Source organism: Triturus cristatus, chromosome 6 (genome assembly GCF_964204655.1).
Source record: "Triturus cristatus chromosome 6, aTriCri1.1, whole genome shotgun sequence".
NCBI classification, from domain to species: domain Eukaryota; kingdom Metazoa; phylum Chordata; class Amphibia; order Caudata; family Salamandridae; genus Triturus; species Triturus cristatus.
This window is the reverse complement of record NC_140589.1, coordinates 1,741,013,127-1,741,035,491: the sequence shown is the minus strand read 5'-3', so window position 1 is coordinate 1,741,035,491 and position 22,365 is coordinate 1,741,013,127. Positions and strand designations below refer to the sequence as shown.

At 44.7% G+C, this 22,365-nt stretch overlaps 1 protein-coding gene across 1 annotated transcript in view; it reads left to right on the top strand.

Moving 5' to 3' along the window:
* The window catches only part of NVL (nuclear VCP like), a 444,777-nt gene that overhangs the window by 402,090 nt on the left and 20,322 nt on the right, over positions 1-22,365 (top strand). Inside the window, exon 22 of the mRNA XM_085612998.1 lies at positions 14,946-15,025. Within this exon, the coding sequence (XP_085469124.1) occupies positions 14,946-15,025 (80 nt within the window). The remainder of the gene's footprint in view (positions 1-14,945; positions 15,026-22,365) is intronic.

Sequence of the window (22,365 nt, the reverse complement as noted above, 5' to 3'; positions counted from 1 at the left end):
TAGAGCTATTGGTATTGCTCATTTTTTTATCATTTTTGTATCGCTAAATAAATGGCATTGTCATTAGCTTTTTTTTTGCATATGTGATACCTATTGAATTAGCAGAGAGGTAGTGAGATAGAGAGAGAGTGAGGTATTGAAAGAGAGCGAGGTAGTGAGAGAGAGTGAGGTAGATAGAGAGTGAGGTAGATAGAGAGTGAGGTAGTGAAAGAGTGAGGTAGTGAGGGAGAGGGATGTTGCAAGGTAGTGATATATAAGCATAGAGTGATGTTGTGACCCCCTCACCGTGGACGTGAAAAAAAGATCTTCACTTGTGGCCACTACCTTTGGAGGGACTCCTTTGTGGTGCATACAGCCTCGAAGTAGCTGAGCTGATCATAAGATACATTCATGATTCATCACCTGCTCGTTGCCTGAAAGTGCGGGCAGTGGGGCTCCGCCGCCGGGCAGGATGGGTGAAGGGCAGAGCTCAGACTCTAAATGTAGCAGGTCTGCAGTGATAAAACTGCTGCACGGGCAGCTGCCGCCAAGTATTATCAGCTGCGAGACATTTTTTCAAGCGTCAATAAATACAAGTATATTACAAAGAATTTGATATAACGTTTCTAATCACGTGGTATAGTTATTTCACAGTTTCATAAATACAGAACTGAAGCACGTTCACAATAAGTTACCACAAAGTCATTGTTGTTGCTCAGTCATCTTCTGCAGCTAACAACCATTGATAAAGCCAACAGTCTGGGCTTGTTTTAATATGTGCAGGCCGGTTCAAGTGCACGCCTGTTCTATTATACATCTGGATGCAATTACAGAAAGAGGCACTGTGACATATGGCCCTATTTCGCGTACCAGTGCATTCTACTCTTAGCACGCACGCTTATTAAATCATACGTGACTAGGGCGGCATTCTCTGTGGTTTTTACTGATCTGTTTAAAATATTGTATATCATACATCCACGTAACGTTTATTAAATATTTAACGACCGGCATGTGGCACTTTAGAAAGCCTCTCCCTTCGAGGTACGGTACAGTATGGCCAACTGTCTCTTGCATATAGCGCACATAGCCCTAGCGCGCTTAGCAACACCATAGGTGAGCAGGCAGGCTGACTCACTTTAGGTTTTAAATGTCCAAATCTATTACATTTAATTCAACCTACTTAATGTAGCAGTGTCCCAGCGGCAGAAAAGAAAGCAACTTTAAGCTGCTTTTGTCTGCGCCTGACCCCCAGTATGCTTTCAAAGCAGTAGCAAAGGCAATGACATGTAGCACTAACGTCAAATCTATTGACTTTGCCAGTGCTTGTTAGGACAGGCAGCGAAATGCCTCTCCCTTTCCTGTCTTGATTGAAAGAGTTGAGTCTGTGGCTTCAAGGATTTATTTTGAGCCGTGGCATCATCGCAATTTCTGAGTTTTAGATTCCCGTTGATAATCCTGAACAAAAAAAATGTTAACATCATTGGATTTGAAATCCGATGTGATATCCCTCCGAGGCATTCTATTTCAGGCCCGGGCTTGTGTTCGCTGTCAGGACGTCACGCTATCTAGATAAGATCATCCAGCGTGGCAGGTGTTTCACAAGCAGCTTCCTCCCTGGGCCCTGCCTACCCAAGAGGCTGCCAGGGCTGGGGGGCTGCTCTCAGCTGTCCCTGCGCCCCACATCAGACTCAAATCCCGGTCCATGTTCGTTTTCCATCTCTCCCTTGTTTATAGCAATCTCAGAGGCACGCCCAGGACATAGGGCATTAGACCCGACCATCAGGCCACGCCCCTAAACTTCATGTAGCCAATAGCAAACATCCATGAGGCACACACAGGCCCCATTAAACTAATACGTTAGGATGTCATTAGCTCCATTGTATGTTTTCATCCTCCTGTGCATATTAGTTGTTTCCCCCGACTTTGATTTTTCTCCTTGAAGTTCCTCTTTCTGTTGTCTTTTTTTAAAAATCTATCCACACCTTATAACTCCCATCTAATTCATTTTTGTAAAGCCACAGACCAACTGATCGTCACTAGCCCCACACAAGAACACCAGACCTTCTTGACTCAGGTCAGTGTCGACCCCAGGTTTTCACTGGGGCTTGCAGACTCCAAAAGCGTTACAGGACGATGACCTGGGAGAAGCGTGCTACACAGATGCTGGTAACAGGACATGGTGGCCACAGGCTGACTCGCAAAGCCCCATAGAGCGAACCAGTGTTTTTCCCGTTCCCTGATCCGGCTGCGCTTTGCTGAAGTTGATTCCCTTTGTAGAGCTGTAAGACAATCTTAATAGTAATTATTCCATTTTGTAAAGTGCGGACATATCTCTGGGGGCCGTCGGGGAGTTTAAGTGAGCTGTAGCCCACAGTCACATGATGCTGAGCTGCAGCAGGAGATCGAACCGTGAACCCCGCGCCCTGGAGTCAGCCGCTCTGGCTGCTGCGCCACGCCTCTCATGTTGTTTTGCCATGCGCAGCCTCCATCTTTAGAGTTAGGACATGGGTTTGCAGGGCTGCAGTGAATTGGATTTCCTGTCTGCAATACAAAATACAACCCTTGAAAAGAAGCTCACACCGCAACTTAGTGCTGTGACTCCCTAAGGAATCAATATCTTAAACTGGGCCAGGGAGCTTGCGAAAATGTGAAATTGGTGGCACGCGCTCCTTTCAGACTGGGTGCTGCTGTTAATCTTTCTGCTTATTCCCCTCCCCCCCGTGTGAATCTTTAAAAATAGATAAACGTTGCTCAGTCCTGGGCAGACACCTAAAAGGTGAACTGCTAGAGAAGAGAGAGCGAAACGCACGGGTTGAAGCTTCGCACAGAGAAGATGTGTTGTTAATAAAAGCTTCCTTTTCTGCCGCGCCTGTGCCCTGACTCCCCAAGACCCACGTGTTTTGATAAGCATTTTTTGTCTCCCACGAGAGGTGCCTTTTGGAACGCTTGCCGCCCCCTCTGCTTCCTCCGTACCTTCCTTCCTGGCCTTCAAATGAGCTTAACGATTTTGCATCTTGCACCAACCTAAGGCGTTGTGTTTTTTGTTCACATGTGTTGAAGTAACAGCTGGCATGTCGCAAGCCCAGGCCTCTTTGTCTGCCTCGGTGCGGAGTGCGGGTCCTCGACGCACAACAGCAAAGAAGATCCTCGCGGCCAGACGATAGCAAACAAATGGCGGATAGAAGCTTCTAAACTTTTTCGGATTCGGGGGCGTGTTCCTGCTGTTCTAAAAAGGGCGTGGCTAAAAAGTGGAAAGAACAGCACGGAACACGCCCCCGAATCTGAAAAAGACGGAGCTTATTTGGAGGGACGGCTCTCTCCTCCAATGGCTGGCCTCCGTTTGGGAAGCCAGCCAATGGAGGAGAGGCAAAAAGAGAGGCGGGCTAAATAGCCACTCTCAGAAACATCAGATCTCCGGACTTCCGGTTCTGCCTTCGGCAGACCGGTAGTCCTCGACCTAAAAAGGAAAAATTTACAGTGTAAAAGTGGAGGACATACTTGGACATTTTTACATTTTTCCATCCATTTGAGGTGACCGCTTTTCAGTTTTTTTGGTCAGATATGGATTTGGCTTTGAGTTTCTGCTTCATTGTATATTTTTTGTTTCAGATGCCTCCTCGCTCCAGTGGACAAACTGAAAAAAAGTAAACGAATAGAGGTTGTTATTGCAGCTCGCTGTGTTTTTGTTACTTGGCAACAAATAGAGCACATGATGAAATGAGTGATCAAGAATTACTATTGTGCCACGGTGAAAGAATAGTAGGTATTCACTTGTTCTATATTTGATGAAGGACCGTCACAATGTAAGTTTCCAGCCTTAGTGTAGTGTTCTGCATGCTAACTTGCATGATAGAGGCATTGTACCGGTCGATCTCCCTGCTCCCTTTTCCACTGAAGGTTCTCCAGAAGGCAATCGACCAGCAACTCACCGGACACCTGGAACACTACGACCTCCTGGACCCCTCTCAGTCTGGATTCCAAGCAAGCACAGCGCCGAGACAGCCCTGATCACATCCAATGATGACATCAGGGCCTTCCTGGATCACAGGGAAACTGCAGCCCTCATTCTCCTGGACCTGTCAGCCGCCTCTGACCTCGTCTCTTATCACATTTTGATCAACAGACTCCCCCACATCAGCATACAGGGATACTCCATCAAATGGATTGCCTCATACCTCATCAGAACACCAGAGAATCCATCTCCCAGGTTCACCTCGGAACCCAGGAAGATCATCTGCGGCATTGCCCAAGGATCATCCCTCAGCTCCAACTTCTTCAACACGTACATGACTCCCCTGGCCAACACGCCACATTGCACAGACTCAACATCTAAACCGACAACACCCAGTGCATCCTCTCGCTGTCAGAAGACCCCTCCAGCATTAGAGCCAACTTCCACAGTGGTATGAGGAATGTTGCAAACTAGATGAAGGACTACTGTCTCAAGCTCAACTCGGACAAGACAGAAGTCCTCATCTTTGTGAACAACACCTCGCCATGGACCTATGCTTGGTGGCCTATTAAACTCAGCTCAGCCCCCGCTAGCCCATGCCCGTAACCTCTGCATCATCTTGGACAGCAAGCTATTTATGAAGAAACAGGTAAACACAGTCTCACCCACCTGCTTCCACACCCTACGCAGCCTCCGCAAGATCTTCAGGTGGCTCCCAGTCAACACCAGAAGGACCATTAGGTAAACACAGTCTCATCCGCCTGCTTCCACACCCTACGCAGCCTCTGCAAGATCTTTAGGTGACTCCCAGTCAACACCAGAAGGACTGTCACCCAGGACCTCATCACCACCAAGATGGACTATGGGAACACACTGCGTAGGAATCACATCACACCTCCTCAGGAGACTACAGACAATACAAATCCCCACGCATGCAAAGCCCTGCAAAACGAAGGACCAGCATATATCAACAAATGCGTAACCTTCCACCAACCGACCAGACCCCTATGCTCTGCCTACATCTTCTGTGTAGGCGCCACCTCGGACCCGCCGAGTCAACAGTGGAGGACGCACCTTCTCCCACCTGGCAGCCAGCTTGGAATGACTTTCCCCCCTGTACCTCAGGACCGCCTCATCGCTTTGGCAATTAAAGAAAGAACTGAAGACCTGGCTGTTTGAATGAATAGATCAGCATGAAGCAGCTAGCAACTCCAGTGCCTTGATACCATCACGGGTGATTTGCCGCACTTTATAAATACCGTATTGAGTGATTGCATTGTATTGCATTGGTATTTGTATTGCGCTAATTTACCTCGTGGTGTTCAAAACGCTTTTGTGGGAGGTCAGGTAAGAAGCTGCTCAGTTTTTTCCAATTAAATATGTCTTTGTACTCACAGCTTGGGTGTGTAAACCGGTTGTTTTTGTGCACTCAGACTTGCTCGTAGTGTACTCGAGGAAACAGCCAGGCCCTTAGAGTCCTTCTGAACCAAAGATAGTTGCTGGGTGTTTTTGTTCAGGGGCAGGCATGTAGGAGGTTTGTGAATGGTCATATATTTGCAACTCCAATCATTCTAGATTCACATACTATGCATACATATGCTTTCAGAAATGTGCATTTGGTTTAATGTAAATAGTTTTTCTTCTCTTTGCGGAAATCTGTAATCCGTGTGCCGCCATGAGACCTTCCCATGATGTTGTCCAGTGCTCTTAAGTTCCACAAATCTGCTCCTCCTTAATCGGATCGCTCACAAAGCATAGGCTCAGATGGTCTTCAGTATGGATCAAATGAAAGGGCAAGACCTTGGTGTTGTGATTTTTGGACTGGGCTTTTTACTGCAAGCTACAGTGGATCGTGGCTTATGAAAATGTTGCTCCAAACTCTGGTTTGTTTTCAAGGTATGGTTAACTCATTGGTTACCTTTTGAACGTCGTCTCAGTAGTGATTCTCGTAAATAGTCCAGCACCATGGGCATAACCTCAGCATCTGTCTTCATGAAAAAGGTTGCAAGACCTGAGGGAAATTTTGTCTAGAAAATCAGAAGATTTCAACACTGTTTGCCATGGCCTCTGGTAGTGCGTTGGGATCAGGAAGTTCACTACAGTTGCTGAGGCCGAATGCAAGTTTTTGTTGGCCATGTTTCATCTGGCTAGTTAGCCAGAAGCAAGAAAATCTTATATTGTATTGTCTTGCAAAGATAGTGACATCTTCTTTTGAAGGAGGTTTGGTATGTGGTTTTGAATTCTCTACCAAAGAGGAAACCTCAGTGTCTGATTATGAGGATGTGACTCGTTACCCCGTTTTCCAAATTACTGAAAGTTGTTACCACCTGCTCGGCCAAGAGTCCACCCCGACGTTTTATTGATTTATTTTAATTTGTAGAGCGCGGCTACAGGTTGCAACCTGCAGCGGGTAGAATCAGCCAAAGAAAAGGGGAAATTAGAGCTTCAGTTGAAACAACCTAAAAAACATGATTGTTCATGTCTCTCATGCTTAGAGGCATAGAATGCCGCCATCTGGGAAGAAGATAAGAGAAGGTTCTTCCTTCCATTCTAGATCGGGAGCTTTGTTTATAACCGAAGAATGCATTGGTTGGTGGAATTAATATTTTTATTGCTGGTGTGTATTTCACCAGGTTTTTTTATGCAGGTAAGGGGTTGTGGCCTGTTAAGTTTTATGAGTGATATTCAGGGCTTTAAACTGAATTATTTTCCTCACTGGAAGCCAATGCATAGGGTCTAAGTGACCTTTATTGGCCGCTGTTTTTGGAATGTCAAGAATAAGTCTAGCTGCAGCATTCTGTGTGGCTTGAAGTCGATTACGAACACGTGGGGGACCTAATACACCACGTTTTTATGGTCTATTCTCAAAACTATAGGAGCCTGAACTACTGTATGGCGAGAAGACCCAGGAATAAGCGGTAAGAGTTTACTCAGTGCTTTGAGAGTGCAAAGAAGTACTGGTAGTACTATTAATTTGTTTAGTGGAGGTTATCTGTGTATTGATGATGACTTCAACATTTTTGGCGTTGTTAGTTTGGGGAGGGCAGGGGCGTGATTCCAGTTTCTTTGGCCACCATTTCAGGAACCAAGGACAGGAATGATTGCCGAAGAGTAAAATCTCAGTTTTGTCACTGTTCAGTTGGAGGCAGTTTGCACTCATCCATTGTGTCGTCATGTTCATACAACTAACAAGGTTGGCTTTGGTGTCATCAAGATTTTGGGAGATGAATACAATTATTAGTGTTCTCTCCAAACAATTAAATATTGAAGCCAAAGAATTGTATCATTGTAGCCAATGGTGTCATATAGATATTGAATAATGTAGGGCTCGGAAAAAGACTCTTGATGCGCTCCACAGTTGAAAGTTCTTCGACTTGAGCGGGGCAATGGCAACAGATTCTAATGTGTTAGAAAGAAATTATTGAAGCTAATCAGTAGCATTTTTGCAAATTCCAAGTGTAGCGAGGCAGCTAATCCTCTGGGTTATGAAAGGTTTTTATGATCTTTAATATATTGAATAAAAGAGTTTTTGGCTGAAGGAATGGCTAAGGAGTAATAGTCTGCCATGCCCTTCTTTATATTCTGGTTATATCTGGCTATATCATTAAGATATTCTATTTTGTACTCATTGTTTGTAATCTTTCCTCTAGAATCTTTCTAGACCATACTCTTTTTCTTCTCTTTCATGAGGACTCCAGGCACTGCAATCAAGGTTAAGTTTGATGTTACATATCAGTGCAATAAGATCAATGGCGGATGTTAACCTATCATTAAAGTTATTTGCTGTGGTAGTGATGTGTTCTGGGATGATGGGTGGTGAGCGTTCCAGGCCCTGCTGAAATTGCAAGGAGTAATTTTAGACCAGGTACAAGATTTAATCTCAGATTTCTGACTCGGGTTGGTGGTAGTGCACATGTGAACAGTGATGTCAAAAGGGCTACGAGTGTGGTCCGTCCAAGGAATCCTCATCAGCTGACTTCCAGTAAGGGAGTCAAGATTACTAAAAATGGCGTCTCGATTATGTGCTGCCACATGTGGGGGGTCATGTGCTTTTTGAGACCGAGCATTCCAGTGATTCTAAAATGATCATTGTGACCTCAAACTTTATTATAACTCATTTGCAATTGGCAATAGACTTTTTATAACATTGAGACAACTTGAGCTAACGTGATGGCTGTTATATTGCCTTGGCGCTGTGCTTTTGTCGATACTGAATGCTACAGTAGCGAGAGCATTTTGTTTGGTGCACCGAAAGGGAGGCGCTTCTGCTTTCTGAAAGGCTACCAGTTATGGTAAGTTTCAAGGGTTATGCTCGTTTTGTTTCTCGTTTTATTTCTCGTTTTTTTTCTTGTTAACCTGGTTGAGCATTATGTTTCCTCTGTATTCTGACTTGCGTGTTTCTTTCACACTTTCTCAGACCTCATGCCTGGTTGGTCTTTATTTCTGATGTGTTCATGATTTGAACCCACACTCATTTCCCTTCTTTTTTTTGTTTAAATATTTTTATTAACATTTTTTACATTTTAAGCATACAACCAGAACAATGCATATATGCCATGGATAGTTGCTTGTACATTTTACATTATCCAGTATTAATCTGTATGAGAAAGGGGACAGATGAGTTGTTCAACCGGTACTAAGAGGAGCCTCCGGACAGTGCCTGTATAGATGGCGTAACGGTGTCTAAGAATCTGACCACTGGACAGCTTGTATACGTTTCAGACCTGGCGCAACATAAGACAAACCTGTGGACATAGGGTACTACAAAAGGAGAACAACTTAATCGAAGGAGGGGTAAGGGAGTCGCGTGAGACCTGCTGCCGTGCCTAGTGTAACCAAGGGGCCCAGCCCTAGCAGGGCCCAGTGACAGCAGGATTATGAAAGGGGGCTTTATCTCTTTGGAAGTCAGTGCTACTCAACACTCATACCAAGGGAGGGTGACCATTGGGTGTCATCCTTGATATCTTCCCGGGGTTCCCCATAACTTTGACACCATGGTATCCCACTGAGACGCCAGCACACTTCTTTCCCTTCTCAACTGCCTTCCTTCATGACTAGGTATTTTCTGGTCCTCGTATCAGTTTGATGCATTTCAAAGTTATTAGTCTGCCCTTTGTTTCTTTCAGTTTGACATTTTGGTGTTCATTACACTCGTTGCATAGGTTTCATCTCTTGCCATTGCTTTTCATCATTCATCTTCTCTTTGACGAAGAGAGAGCAGCATCGCCCGCCCGCTTTTTTGTGGGTTTAGATTTTTGTATTGTTGGATCTTGGCAATGTCCTGGCTTCCGACCTTCATTCAATACTGTTGGGACAGGAAAGGCCACTGCATGATGTACAGTGGTGTCTCCTACCCTGAATGCCCAAACTGCAGAATCCTATGACCCTGATTTCTGATTTTTTTTATGCCGCACACTAATCTTGTGTGCTCATTTTGAACTAGGCACACTTTCTGACGATGATCGGTTCTGGACCTTGTTCTGAACTGGGAGGGACTCCGCCTCACAGTGCCAGAGGGCTGCCGACCCTGTCGCTCGTTTCATATGTAGAGCACGATGGAGGCAGCATACCATGGTTGGTGAATTATAGTGATAGGCTTTTTAAATCTGTGTGACTTGAATGCACACTTACGGGCCCATTCACCTAAAAGTTCAGTTGCTCACGATGAATACAGAATTCTGAGTGGCAACATCTTGTGTGTTGTATGTGTGTGTGTGCTAGGATTGATAGTGTGCCGTGCACAAGTAATATAGGCCTGCGGGTTCCATTCTGGAAGCCTGCAGCCTGCACTAGAGTATAAGACAATGGCTTAGTTTCTTTCTCCAGATATTGTATTGATGGCACCTCCTAGAGGGGAGGGAGGAGCACCAGACAGTCTAGTGAGTAAAGAGGAGACAAACTTTCTTTAGAAGTGGCAGGGTCCTTCCTGACATATTGGGTTGTAAATGACTGACTGCAGCTGCATGTAGAGGGCAAGGGAGTGCAGGGTAAGGTGTGCAATATTAGTTAGTAGCAAAAGGAGTCCTTTGAAAGGGAAGATATTCTGTCTCTCTTTCTGATCTCTGTGAGATAGTTTTGTAAATAGCTGGGTTCAGCCTGCTCACACCTCTATACTTCTGTGGCAGGCACTCCACCTGGAGACTAGCCTGCTGGGCAGAGCATCCTTGCAGACATAGGCCAGTCCTAGAAGGTGGCATGAATTGCACACATTAGAGAACAACCGACCTCAAACAGTTACAATGAATCAGACCTGTGATACACATCCTCCATCTGCGAAATGGGTGTAAAGATGAGAGCTCAAGATCCATAATAATGTATTTTTGTGGTCTCTTCTACCAAGTAGGTGGTAATCCACAGAATTCTCTATGCAAAACCAACCCTTAACTGCGTAGTAGTCCCCGACTGTCAGCTTCCCAGAGGCAAGAGAACATCGCCATGAGTCTCAACTGAAAGGAATTTCTGGCCTGTCCTGGGTGCCAAGACATCCTGCCTGTAAGTGAGGGAAGGAAGCGCCAACCCTGCAGAATGAACTGTTTATGGAAGGGACTGCAGTGATATGGCTTGGCGTACGAATTGTGGTATTGCCAGTTCGGGCAGTACGATCTTCATCATTTATCCTCGTCACAGCTTTCAAGGCACCTGGGACTGTGTCCGCGAGTGGTAGGGCTGACCAAAACCAGGATAAGCTTCTGCTGGTTGCCTGTGTGCCCCACTAGTGGACTGCATGCCTGCAGCACTGCCCAAGTGTTCTATTTTGTCGGGGCCAGTCCTGAAGACCAAGTCATTACAGAGTTACCCCCGAGGTGCCTCATGAAGAATTGATGTCGTTGCTTTGAGAGACTAATTTCGGAGGTTAGCACCTGGTGACCACCATGCGGAAGAACAGCACCTGTGGGCGTGTGGCCATCACATTTAAGAGGAAGCATCAAGTACTCACCATTGTGCATGAATGAATCTCTCCTTGAGTCAAGTACTCACCGCGCGAGACACGCTGTGTGCAGAGAAACTACCACCAGCTGCCTGGAAGAGGTCCACCAACAGAAACCTCTGCTACTGCCATGACCCTCCAAGCAACACGCTGCGCAGCTGGCTGCAGCTCCATTCTCTAAAAATGTCTGTGTACCTCCTGGAAGCTACCTTCTACCAGTGGCTTGTCGTGGGAGGGCCAACCACTGCCTATTGCTGCACCTAGAAATTGGGTGAGGACTGAGCAGGCCTAGGCTCGAGAGATTGAGTGAGAAGACAAAACCAAGGGGGAAGCACTAGCTGCACCCATAGGCAATACCTCAAACTTTGACGCTGAGGGAAGGGAGGGAAGGGCACAGAAAGGAGGGGACCAACCAAGGACAGAGGTAAGGGGTGACTGGGCTAGTAGGCAGTGGCCCCTGAAGCACATAGAATTGAATTCTATGTTTTCTGTGCAATAAAGTACTTGTCTTTTGTACCAAAAGTAGCACGGGGCTGGACATTGATATTATTGCGCTGCGGGGATGGTGCTGATGCCTGAGTACCCCCACACTAACCTTCCTCAGAAGCTTGCGACTACCCCTCACCCCCTCGCTTCTACTGAGAATCAAGTGCGGACTGGGTTGTTCTCGACCTAATTTGCAGAGCTGTTGTAAAGCCGGCCCCAGGACAGCTGCGGTAAATCGTTACAGACTCCACAGTTGTGGCCCAGTAGCTCCTGCTTGCCCTGTAGCCTCTTGAATGGAGTCTGGCAGTTACATTAGCCAAAAGGAAGGCAGGGGTTCTAGAAGTAGGTTGTATCCTTGCTAAATCGTTTCCCCCAAACAATAATAAATATAGTGTTCTTGGGTATGTCGCCCCACTTTCTTTGGTACTATCCAGGAGTGTACCTGGCCGCAGCATAGGTCACACTGTAATGTGGATTCGGCTCACACCACTGCTAGACATTACGGTGCCTGCACTGGGTGGCTGGGACCGATCGTTTCCATCAGTGTTGCAAGGTTTTCTGATTGACTTATCTCCTCAGACCCGGAAGAAGTATCCATCTCAACAATAAGCTTCTTACCGCTGGTAACTGTCTTTCCGGCGGATACTCCGTCTTCCTTGCCACCGACCCACTTCCATGTTCTGACGATTAGTCTGGCATGTTTAGTAAAGTAGAGTTTTCTACACTGCGTTGCCGCCTGATATTTCAGTCTCATTTCCGCCACTCGGGCATGGAAAAAAAGAGGGAAATTACATCAAAATGCTGAGGTGACGCCATATACAGCTGCCTGCATGACATCACATCTCAGGAGACACCGAAGTGGAGCTGCGGCGCCATGGCACAGGAGAGCGGTTTCAATTTTCTAGATCCAGCCTGGCGAGATTCATAAGATTCATGAGATGAGGATTTTGGAGGTAAAGTATTTACCAGAAAGACAATTACACAAGGTAAGAGACTTATTCTTTGACAAATATTCCTGTGCTGTCTCTTCTGTGTCATTTGCTTCATATAAATAGAGGAGATTAAAAAATATAGACGCCAATACAACAGGTGAGTAACACATTTCTACACGTGGCCACAAGTAAGGCTGCTCTGGTTACAGGCACCTTCAACTCCACTTGATCCAGAAGAAAGCAGTCAAGCTTTGCACGAACAGCTGCAACATGTGTTGATGCCAAAGTAATCCGGAATAAGATGATGTCTTCAGACCCCGACCTCTCATCCTCTGTTTATCATTGGAGGGTCATAGTGATCTGAGCTTATTAGTGCAATAAAGAGACCAATGAATTCATCGAGTCTTTGTGCCTAACACAAAGTTACATTACTTAAGATTCTAGATGTATATAGTGCGCAGTCATACAAAGAGACTCTCAAACAATAGTTATACCGAAATATATATACATTGTAATTCACACTTATTTTTCCTCTTTCAGAAAATATTAAGATTCAACATAAATATTATTACTAAAGTATTGGCCATTAAGTCGAGGGTAAATATGAAGTCCTGTAATGTCATTTTGTCGTGTAGTCAGATAATATATTTGGGGAAGAGGGGTGTGCTGATGTAATGACTTCAACTTTCAACTTACACCTCAATAAACCATGAGTGATTCTAGTGAGAAGTCCAAAGACTTAAGAGCACAGGCTTTTCACACTCAACTTTACACAGTTGGAGAACAGTTCCACAATGCAATGCACCTCAAGAGCTGCAACTCCTGAACCACTAACCTATTTATGATGACGTCCACTTGTCCAGCCTCACCACTTGTATGATGTCTCTATCTTCACATGTTCGTATATGCTTCTACACCATGTGTATGCATAACGAATGATCTGTAAAACTCGGTCCCCTCTGTGAAACACTCCAATGTGCACCGCTATGTGACGTGCTCTGCTAACCGAGTCGCGACCACACAATATATGCACATAAATAAATGGATCATCAGAGATCTGGTGGACTAAAACCACTTTTCCTTGTGTTCTGCTAAGCCTTCTCTGTGTGTCTACCTGCAGAACTCTTGTGGTGACACATCAGGGCTACCCTTAGTCTAACGCGGAGTTGAAGCAACCTGGCTGCATTCACCAAGCACTGGGGCGTGAGGTTGTTTTGTCTTAAGCCCATTTGTCTCTGGGAGCCATGTGTCTCAAACTTTCCAATATTATGCTGCAGGACACTTACAAACGAGCATTGAACCCTGCATAATGCACATCTCTGTTGGGCATGTGATCTTTTCAGGTGTATACTTCCAGGCATATGATTGCGCCGGAGTTGTGGTTCCATTAACAGTATTTATGATCATTTTGTTGCCACATTTGGTGTATATTTAACTTTGGAAACATAATAGTCCAGTCATCTTGTAGTGCACTAGTTAACAAATGCATGGGTTGCTTCCTGTGGTAATGCAGACCATGGTTATTATGAGATGCATCCAGAAGTCTCTACAGTCTGTTTTCTAACTTTAGCCAGGCATTAACTTTATCACTGTAAATGGATGATGCCCAATATTCACTGCCAGTTCCAGCATTCATTACGTGTCTGCAGGTTTATACCTTGTCATTATGCTGTGGTTGCCTGGCGCACAGGTAATTTCATCTACTTATAAACAAATGTTTGAGTGTCTGATCTTGCCATGAAATATGTTAACTGAGCTGAGCAACAGAATGAACTTTTACAACTTCTGTTGATTTTTTTCTGCCTTGTTTATGGTGTGTTCTTTTCACCACATTTTATATGTAGATCTATTTGTGCACAGTTACTCAATGTAGCTATTACTTACTGTAGTTTAATACAGCAAGATTTCAACATTTCACAAAGGGGTCTAAAGTTCACAACAAATGCCTCTAAATCCTGTAGAATTTTCGGAAATGCTTGTGTTGGTTTTTTAAAGTCTAATTTATTGAACGTAGAACAAGATTCCAGGCACACCAATGCTTAATTTGAGCAGGTGCTTTCCGGTGCTCAGCACCGGCACTTGATTGGTTTCCGGAGTTCGGCACCGGCACCTAACTGTTCTAAGTATGGTGTTGACAGTCTACCACATGGTGGCGCTGCTCATCTAATTTAGAGATGAGCAGAACAATGGATGTTTATGCATACAATATACATTAAAATTGCTAATACCTGCCTCCCCAGCCATTCCTTTAGCTTTGGGGACCTGGAATAATCTGAACTGTCGCATTTACATGCGAGAGAGATGGTTAGTGGTTGTTTTGGCAGCGATGACAGGGGCGATGGGTGGCACAAGCTGCAGTGGCCTCCTGGTCAGAGCCCTGGCACTTAATATTTTACAAATTAAGCACTGAGGCACACTGTTGACCAACGTAGAAAGTTTTCGTAACAAGATACGTAGGCATTTCAATACCTCTGGAATGGGTACAGTTATGTATTACAGGAAATGCACATGCTGATCAATTGCCACATAGTTCAAACGTTTTCTTTAATGTCAGCGCAAAAAGCCCCCCTTGTACCTTTGTTGATAACTAAGTTGTTTCCCTACGTAAAATCAATAACTTGGCTAACTTTCGTTAAACAACAGTACTTTGTTTTTTTCTTTTAATCAGGTGCCACTGGAGGAATTAGGATTGGTCGACAACACTTCGAAGAATCTTTCAGCAGAGTGAAACCATCTGTTTCTAAGAAGGTGGGTGCTTGGAATTGTATTCTTGGTCAGAAATAAGTTCTGGGTTACCTTAGGCATTTGATAGACAGGATCTCCAGAGGCATTAAGTGTAAACCAAGAAGAAATATTCTGCACAGCCTTCTGATGCGGGGTTCTGCAAGAAGCGGAGGTTCAGCAGATCTATTTGTGTTGTGTGTGTTATTGTGTACTGCTCTCAGCCCTGTGGCACTGTTGCGTAAGAACAGGTCAACTAACCCCATAGCGCCACTTTACCCATGTCTTCCAGAATCTTTACTTTCGGAATTTGTTTGGAGGAAGCAGTATGCTTTCTGGTTTTTTCTGTAAATGGTACTCTGTCTTTAGTTGCACAAAGTGAGAGAGGCAAAGAGATCCACGCCGAGGGATTCAGCGTGCAAGACGCCTGCCTCCTGCACAGGCTCATTTCAATAAGGAACTTTTTAGCAGAAATGCGATAGAAGGTCCTAGAACTGTTGAGCTTAGCTTCTATGTGCCAATTTTTCTTGTATGAATGCCTGTCCCTCTTACAGATAGTTTGCTCAATGATACTAAGTATCTTAAACTCGGTATCCTGGGAGGCGGGCAGCGAGTGAAGCAAGCAAATTGTCATTGAGACTGGCCCTTGCGTTCCAGCCCTGCCACCAGTAGCAGCAGCGTTCTGCGACCTCAATACAGAGCAAGACACAAATATGTGTCATTAGAAAAGTAAATGTATGAAAAAACCCAAGACAATCGAAGTAGTGATCCTTTCAAGGGAAGTTACAAATGTGCAGAGGTCATAAGAAAAAAATGATTCCCTAACTGTCACCACTGCGGGCTCCAAGAAACTTCTGAAGAAAGAGAACCCCTAAATTCCAGTCTGAGGTGGCGCGCACCAGGCATGGACTTAAATGATTCCGCTTCAATTCTGGTTGCCAGAGGTCTGATTGGGGAACCACCACCAGAACTTGATTCCTTTAATGGCTGATTTTCAGACGATTGTTGGTCATGATTTGCGGACATTTCACTGCAGGAAAAACACCGACACACTGTGGACGCTGGCGTTTTTCCCACAGAGTGCTGTTCTTTTTTTTATTTTACAGGGGGTTCTTCCCCCAACCCCCATGCCGTGGCTGTCCTCCCCAGTTTGCCCACAAGCATTTTACCACCTACAACTGCAGCACTGTTTAAGCGCTGCAGTGCAAGTGGCGAAATGTCCAACGGTATAATAAACACTGGCCAGAGTCCGCACACCGTTGTTCATTTATAGAGTATGGGGTACATACTGCTCCTGTGTCCAGCCTCATGGGATGTTTATCTGTTTTAAGAGTTTGGCTTCGCAACCACTGAAAATAACAACATTATTTATGTATCAGGAATCCTATTGTTTCATTAAAATTAAAAAGGTGACATACCCATGCTTTCTTAAATATATGCATTGAGGATTAGGGGGGAGAGAGCGCTGAACCATAAGGGACTCAACCTTCTAGTGGGAAAGTGAAGCTACAGATGTGTGGGTTATTAGTGCAAGTCTGCAGCCCCTTAGTGCAGGGAATCCTGAGATTACTGGGCATTTGAGTGGTATTTTATAGTCCAGATTATGAAATGTGGTAGACTAATAGAGAAGGATCAAATCACCTGTTCTGCTCTGGTTAATTTCCAGTCTATGGATTGTTAACCATGACTGATCAGACGCAGCATGTATGTTTTTAAACACGCCTGCAATTGAGTCATGTCTGTATGAATTTAGCCTCTTTGATTGCAGGCACAAACCATGGGTAGTTTGTTTGAATGAGTAAATGATGTTGAATCATGGAGATTGTTTTGTAGAGCTCCAGAAAAATCCACTGATCTGAATCATCAGCAGCGTGGTTTTTGTTATGCTATAAAATGTTTGCAAAGGGCCTCGAAGGGTAATACTCGCCCTTAAATGAACGCCATTTGCCATTGTCTTGGTATTAAAAAAAGAATGTCAGTCCCAATTCCAACTTGATGGTGATCTGGTCAACAAAGTTAGCACAATAGTTTAAGATTCATTTTTTCATGCCTTGCAAATTTAACACTTAGACGGCGTCCCTTCACATGGGTTGAGCCTGTTACTCGTTTAAACTCCATTTAATTTTAAAGACTCAAGAGAAAGCTCCAAAGATGCCTTGAGATACTGAGCTCAGATCCTGAAGGACAAGAATGTCAGCACTCATGTTTCAGATATTGAGCCTACTAGTTGGAGTCTCTGCATCTAGTTTAGTTCCCATGAAACCAGATGACGTGAAATTTGCATAGAGAGTAAAAGCAATGTTGTGACTGGGCTGAGAATGTGTTGCATCTGGTGCACTCCTACAGAGAAAATTAGAATTTATTTTCACAACCCAACAAGATAAGTATGCCAGTGTGTTTAAAAAACACATTGTACTGGGTTGCTTTGGGAAGGGAAGTTGGCAAGAATCCTGAATGTGATCCACAGGGAGGCCACACCCTAAATAGCTGGCACACATCTGCTGCACCATACTGAGGTTTCAGCATTCCCTCCAGCAGTTTGGCTCCTACATACATTCTTGACTAATTGAAGATGTTGACATGCATATTTACCATTCTTCGTATCAAGGCCTGGTGGAGTCAGTGACTGTCTAATTTTGAATCATCAGGGAGAACAACCTAGTGGAAAATGTAAGAGTTTAAGTGGTTACAATTATTTTTCTGACTATATTTGTCAACTTGAATATTTTTGATTGTATTGTTAATGGTATGAATGAGTTACTAGGTAGTATTTCCAGTACTTTGTAGTGGTTAGAGGATTTTGTGCCTAATTATTTACTCCTTGTTCCTGCCTCTCTCTCTAAACTGTTGTCCTATTGTGGCAGTACTGCCATCTTCTACTGCAAGGTCACCTTCCAGACCCCACCTTCCACTCCATATCTGTGCCTATATGTGTGCCAACCACTGTGCACTTTTGTTGGACCAGTTCCAAACACTCTAGACAAATGAAATGTCCTGGCTGAAAACTATGGGACTTGAACCTCTCTGACACAAACAACATAAAATAATTGCGTGAAGGCAGGAGCACATCATGCAGGCACCCCATCGCTATCAAACGAGCTGGACAGCTTTTAAGATCAGCTTCACCAAATGCCGTTCCTATTAGCCTATGATCCAAAGATGAACCACGCTATTTATATTTGACTGCCCTGCCTGTGGCTTGAGTACTCATGTCCTGAATGTACCTTTTGTGTTTATCCTTTACTCACATCTTTGTTTGGTGCCAATCTATATTCGTTTTACTGCGTTTTGGATGCTACAGAAGTTTGCCGCATAAAAACAAAGGATGTATGAAAATGACTCCTGTCATTCTACTCATATTATTATTGAAGACCTGTCTTTTTAATAATTAAGTATGTACCAGCTTTTTTACTTGGTCCCAATTAAGGTTTAGGATAATGCCTTCCTCCTGAAGTGCCAAGAAGCATCGGTGTGTGCGAATGCTCTGCAAATAAATGATAACATAATTGTACCCCTCATTCTATTATTGGCTTATTTGTTCTTCACCTGTATTTTGCCACCTCTATTGCCTCTTTTCTTTCATCTCCATTAAGGGTTTGCATATCAACCAATATAGAGAAGGATTTCCGTAGCGGTATTGCTAGCGTGGCAGTGTGGAGGAGCCTCTAGTAGGACACACTATCACACCCTGAGACTAATGTCCACGGTTCTGCTGTGGCTTTTCACGCAGGCATGCAGAAAGCAGCTGCTCAGATTTGGGATACTTAAACCCTCTCTTGAGTGGTTAACAAATACATATCCCTATGCAGATACATGTGCACCTACCCATGTGAAGACAGACAGCCCAAGTATCCTTCTCTGTGTCCAGTCCATTTGTGATAGCTGGTTGGGCATGGCAGACTTTCAAATCTACTACTGGGCTGTCCAGCTCGTCTTGATCAATGACAGGCTATTTGGAGAAAGAGATGACCCGGCGTTCCGATTGGAGCTAGACACCGGTCCAGGCCTTCTGTGCTTCATATAGGGAGCTACTCCTTCTTCTATGGGACTTCCCTTGTTACCCAAAAGGATTGCTGGAGGAGATTGTCCCTGTGGTTGGGCTGGGATGGGAAACTTGAATGAGAAACCACCCATTTTTTATGGTACATGGCTACTGCCACACTTGGCCTCATTGCAAGGCTTCAGGGTCTGAGACTCTATAGACATTTCCATACCTTGGGATGTGTGGAGGGGGATTTACATAAGGGTTTTTTCACATGCTACAAGACGACTCTCCTTGACGACCTCATCTGTGCTGCCCTGCTTGTCTATGACACTGCCCAGGTAGATGAAGGCCTCAACCTTTTTCAGTGCATTGACTGCAAGAGTGACTGCAGTTGTAATGTCCGTGTTAGCCTTCAGGATCTTGGTTTTTCCCCTGTGGATGTTGAGGCCAAGTTGTGCTGATGTGGCTGCCACTTTCTATTGTATCTACAAATGGGTATGCGAGAGTAGGGCCAGGTCGTCTGCAAAGTGCGGGTCGTCGAGCTGCGTCCAAGGTATTCACTAGATCCCATTTCTTTTCCTTGCTATGAGTGTCTACATGATCCAGTATATAGGCCGCTGGAAGAGAAAAGACGAGAGCAAACAACCCTGGTGGACTCCTGTCTTCACTTCGAAGGCTCCTGTGAGTTGTCCTCTATGGACTATCTTGCAGGTCATTCCCTCATAAGAGTTCTTGATGATTTTTACCAGTTTATCTGCCACACTGAGGTGGTAGAGGAGTTCCCCAAGGGTCTCCCTGTCTCCACTGTTGAATGCCTTCTCATACTCAATGAGGTTGACTTAGAGGTGGAAGTTTTATCCTGTCGACTGCTCAATGATGATGCGCAGTATTGCAACCTGGTCTGTGCAGGATCTATCTTTTTCGAAGCCAGCTTGCAGCTCTTATAACTGAGTGTTGACTTGTTCCTTCATTCTGTTCAGGATGACTCTGTTGAACACTTTGCCTGGGGTTGATAAAAGGATCAGCAAAGCAAGGGCTGCCTTCATTCAGCTAAAGAGGATGTCGAGCTGCAAGGATCTTACGCTGCAAACCAAAATCGGGCTTTTTAACACCAACGTAAAATTTGTATTTCTTATGGAGCAGAAACTTGGAGGGCGACACTGACCACCACCATAAAGTCCAGACCTTCATTAACACCTGTCTGAGGAAAATCCTCTAAATACGCTGGCCAAACACCATCAGCAACAATGACCTATGGCAGTATGCTTTACATCTCCCTGCTCTTGAAGACATAATGTCAAGACGCTAGGGCTGGGTAAGTCACACCTTCCGCAAGCCTGCATCAAACACCAGTAGACAAGTCCTCACCTGAAACCATGAAAGGAAAAGGAAAAGAAGAAGGCCAAGAAACACCTGGCGCCGAGGCCTTGAGGCTGACTGCAAAGTGATGGGTTACACCTGAAGTCGGATTTAAAGAAAAACCTAGGGCAGAAATGGCTGGAGAGTCCTGGTTGATGGTCTACAAGGAGGGTAGTAGTCATACGTAAGTAAGTAAGTACGAGTACGAGATTATTTACTCCTCCTCAAGTCATAGTTTTATAGATGCTTGCAGCTGCAGCATGCGCTGGGATCTTAATGTGCAGATTTATCATCTCTCCCAGACTTCAGCCCTCTGTATGCAAAAATTACTCTGGCACCCCTGGACACCTCTTGTATTTATAGACCTTTAGTGATAAATCCAGACCCCCCCACACCTCCCCCCACCCCCCCCTACAGCTCTGGTCACATTGGGAAAGCTACTGGTTATCTGCACGATGAAAGAAAGGAAGCCAAGAAGGCCTCCCAAACATTGGCAGTTTCAACAAATCTTCGACTGGTTCAGTTTAACTTCTTTTCACAGAGTATTTCACATACCCGGGAAGTTATGGAAAATAGGTAGAAACCAGTCCATCCCCTCCATCCTGCTTGTAGATCTGTCAAGTTGCGACAAGCAACTTTGTCCATGTGGTATGGGAATGCCCAATAATCCACGCTACTGGAGTAATATGCAGAAACCCTGATCCCCTGTGATGAGATGGTGAATGGAATTGGGCCCAAAATTAGACTTCAAGTGATTATGGAAGGCTGGGTAGTTTCTAGGGACTCACATTCTTTGGAATAGATAGGGTTTCTACTAGTGAAAAGAAAAATAGCAAGACATAGCCCCATGTATGGATATCTGGCTGAGAGGGATGGGCCATTGTTTACCACTTGAAACAAGCCATTTATATAGCTACGGACTGTCTTGTGAAGCCCAAAACAATTGGGGGACTATGGTGAGATTACTTCCAGAAGGACCCTGAATGACATTAAACAGGGCTCGACAACGGCTGTGTTGTGAACTATGAATTACTTAATACAATTCACTGTGTTATATCTCATGAACATTGATGTAGGATACGATCTGTTACCATAGGTCCTGTCGTGTTCTTTTTCTTTAGACTTGTTTGTGAATCAAAATTTGATAAAAACAAAGTTGTCCGAAAACAAGTACATATTCACCGAAAAAACAGGCCTTCTCAATGGCAACACATCAGTTTGCAGCCTGCAGCACAGTCTTTGTGCCTGCACCAAAGCAGTCATGCTCTCAGCCTTCAGCCTTCTTGGTCAAGGAAGAACGTTTTGCCAGCCAATTTGCGGGGGGGTGGGGGGGGGAAGCTGGGAAATTATTATTTTGCACTCTGCCAAGCAGATGTCATTCTGGCGGAATCCAACAGCTAAGAGAGTAAATACATGCTTGCTGGACTATTTGATGCTCTTGCCCAGGATAATCTGGCAGATATCATGGCTACCATTAATGAAGGAAAACATCTTCATTCTCTAACGCTGAGCCCTAGAGCGTGATGTGCATACAGCTGCTCAGTGACTAGGCCACATTAACTCAGCAGGAGCTTCTCCCTGAGGTGCAAGAGATGATAGCTGCCCGCTGTTTTTATCTCAAATATGTTTGCTGCATAAATCACAGAAAGACATGGCAACTTTCATGCATACATGCTTCAAAGAGTTGTATTAATTTTAAACAGCCTCTGAACTACCTACACTTTTTTAATTTCAATTGCTGTTTTACCTTCTTACAATTTAGTCCCCCCAACGAGAGTACAGTGGGGTTGACAGGTGAGTACAAGGCGAGAGAACAAAATAAACGCAATTGCTTTTACAGCTGTTATCCCATTTGCAGATTTTTAGGTTGAGCCTTAAACAGCGCCTGGCTGCATGCGAGACACTATTGTATACAACAAAGGGCTTGGAGCCCTCACATTGCTTACTGTTTGTTGGCTTCCGCATCACTCTTCCTTACTGCCTCCCAATTGGCCAGTGCAAGGCAAGCATCACTTCCATTCCG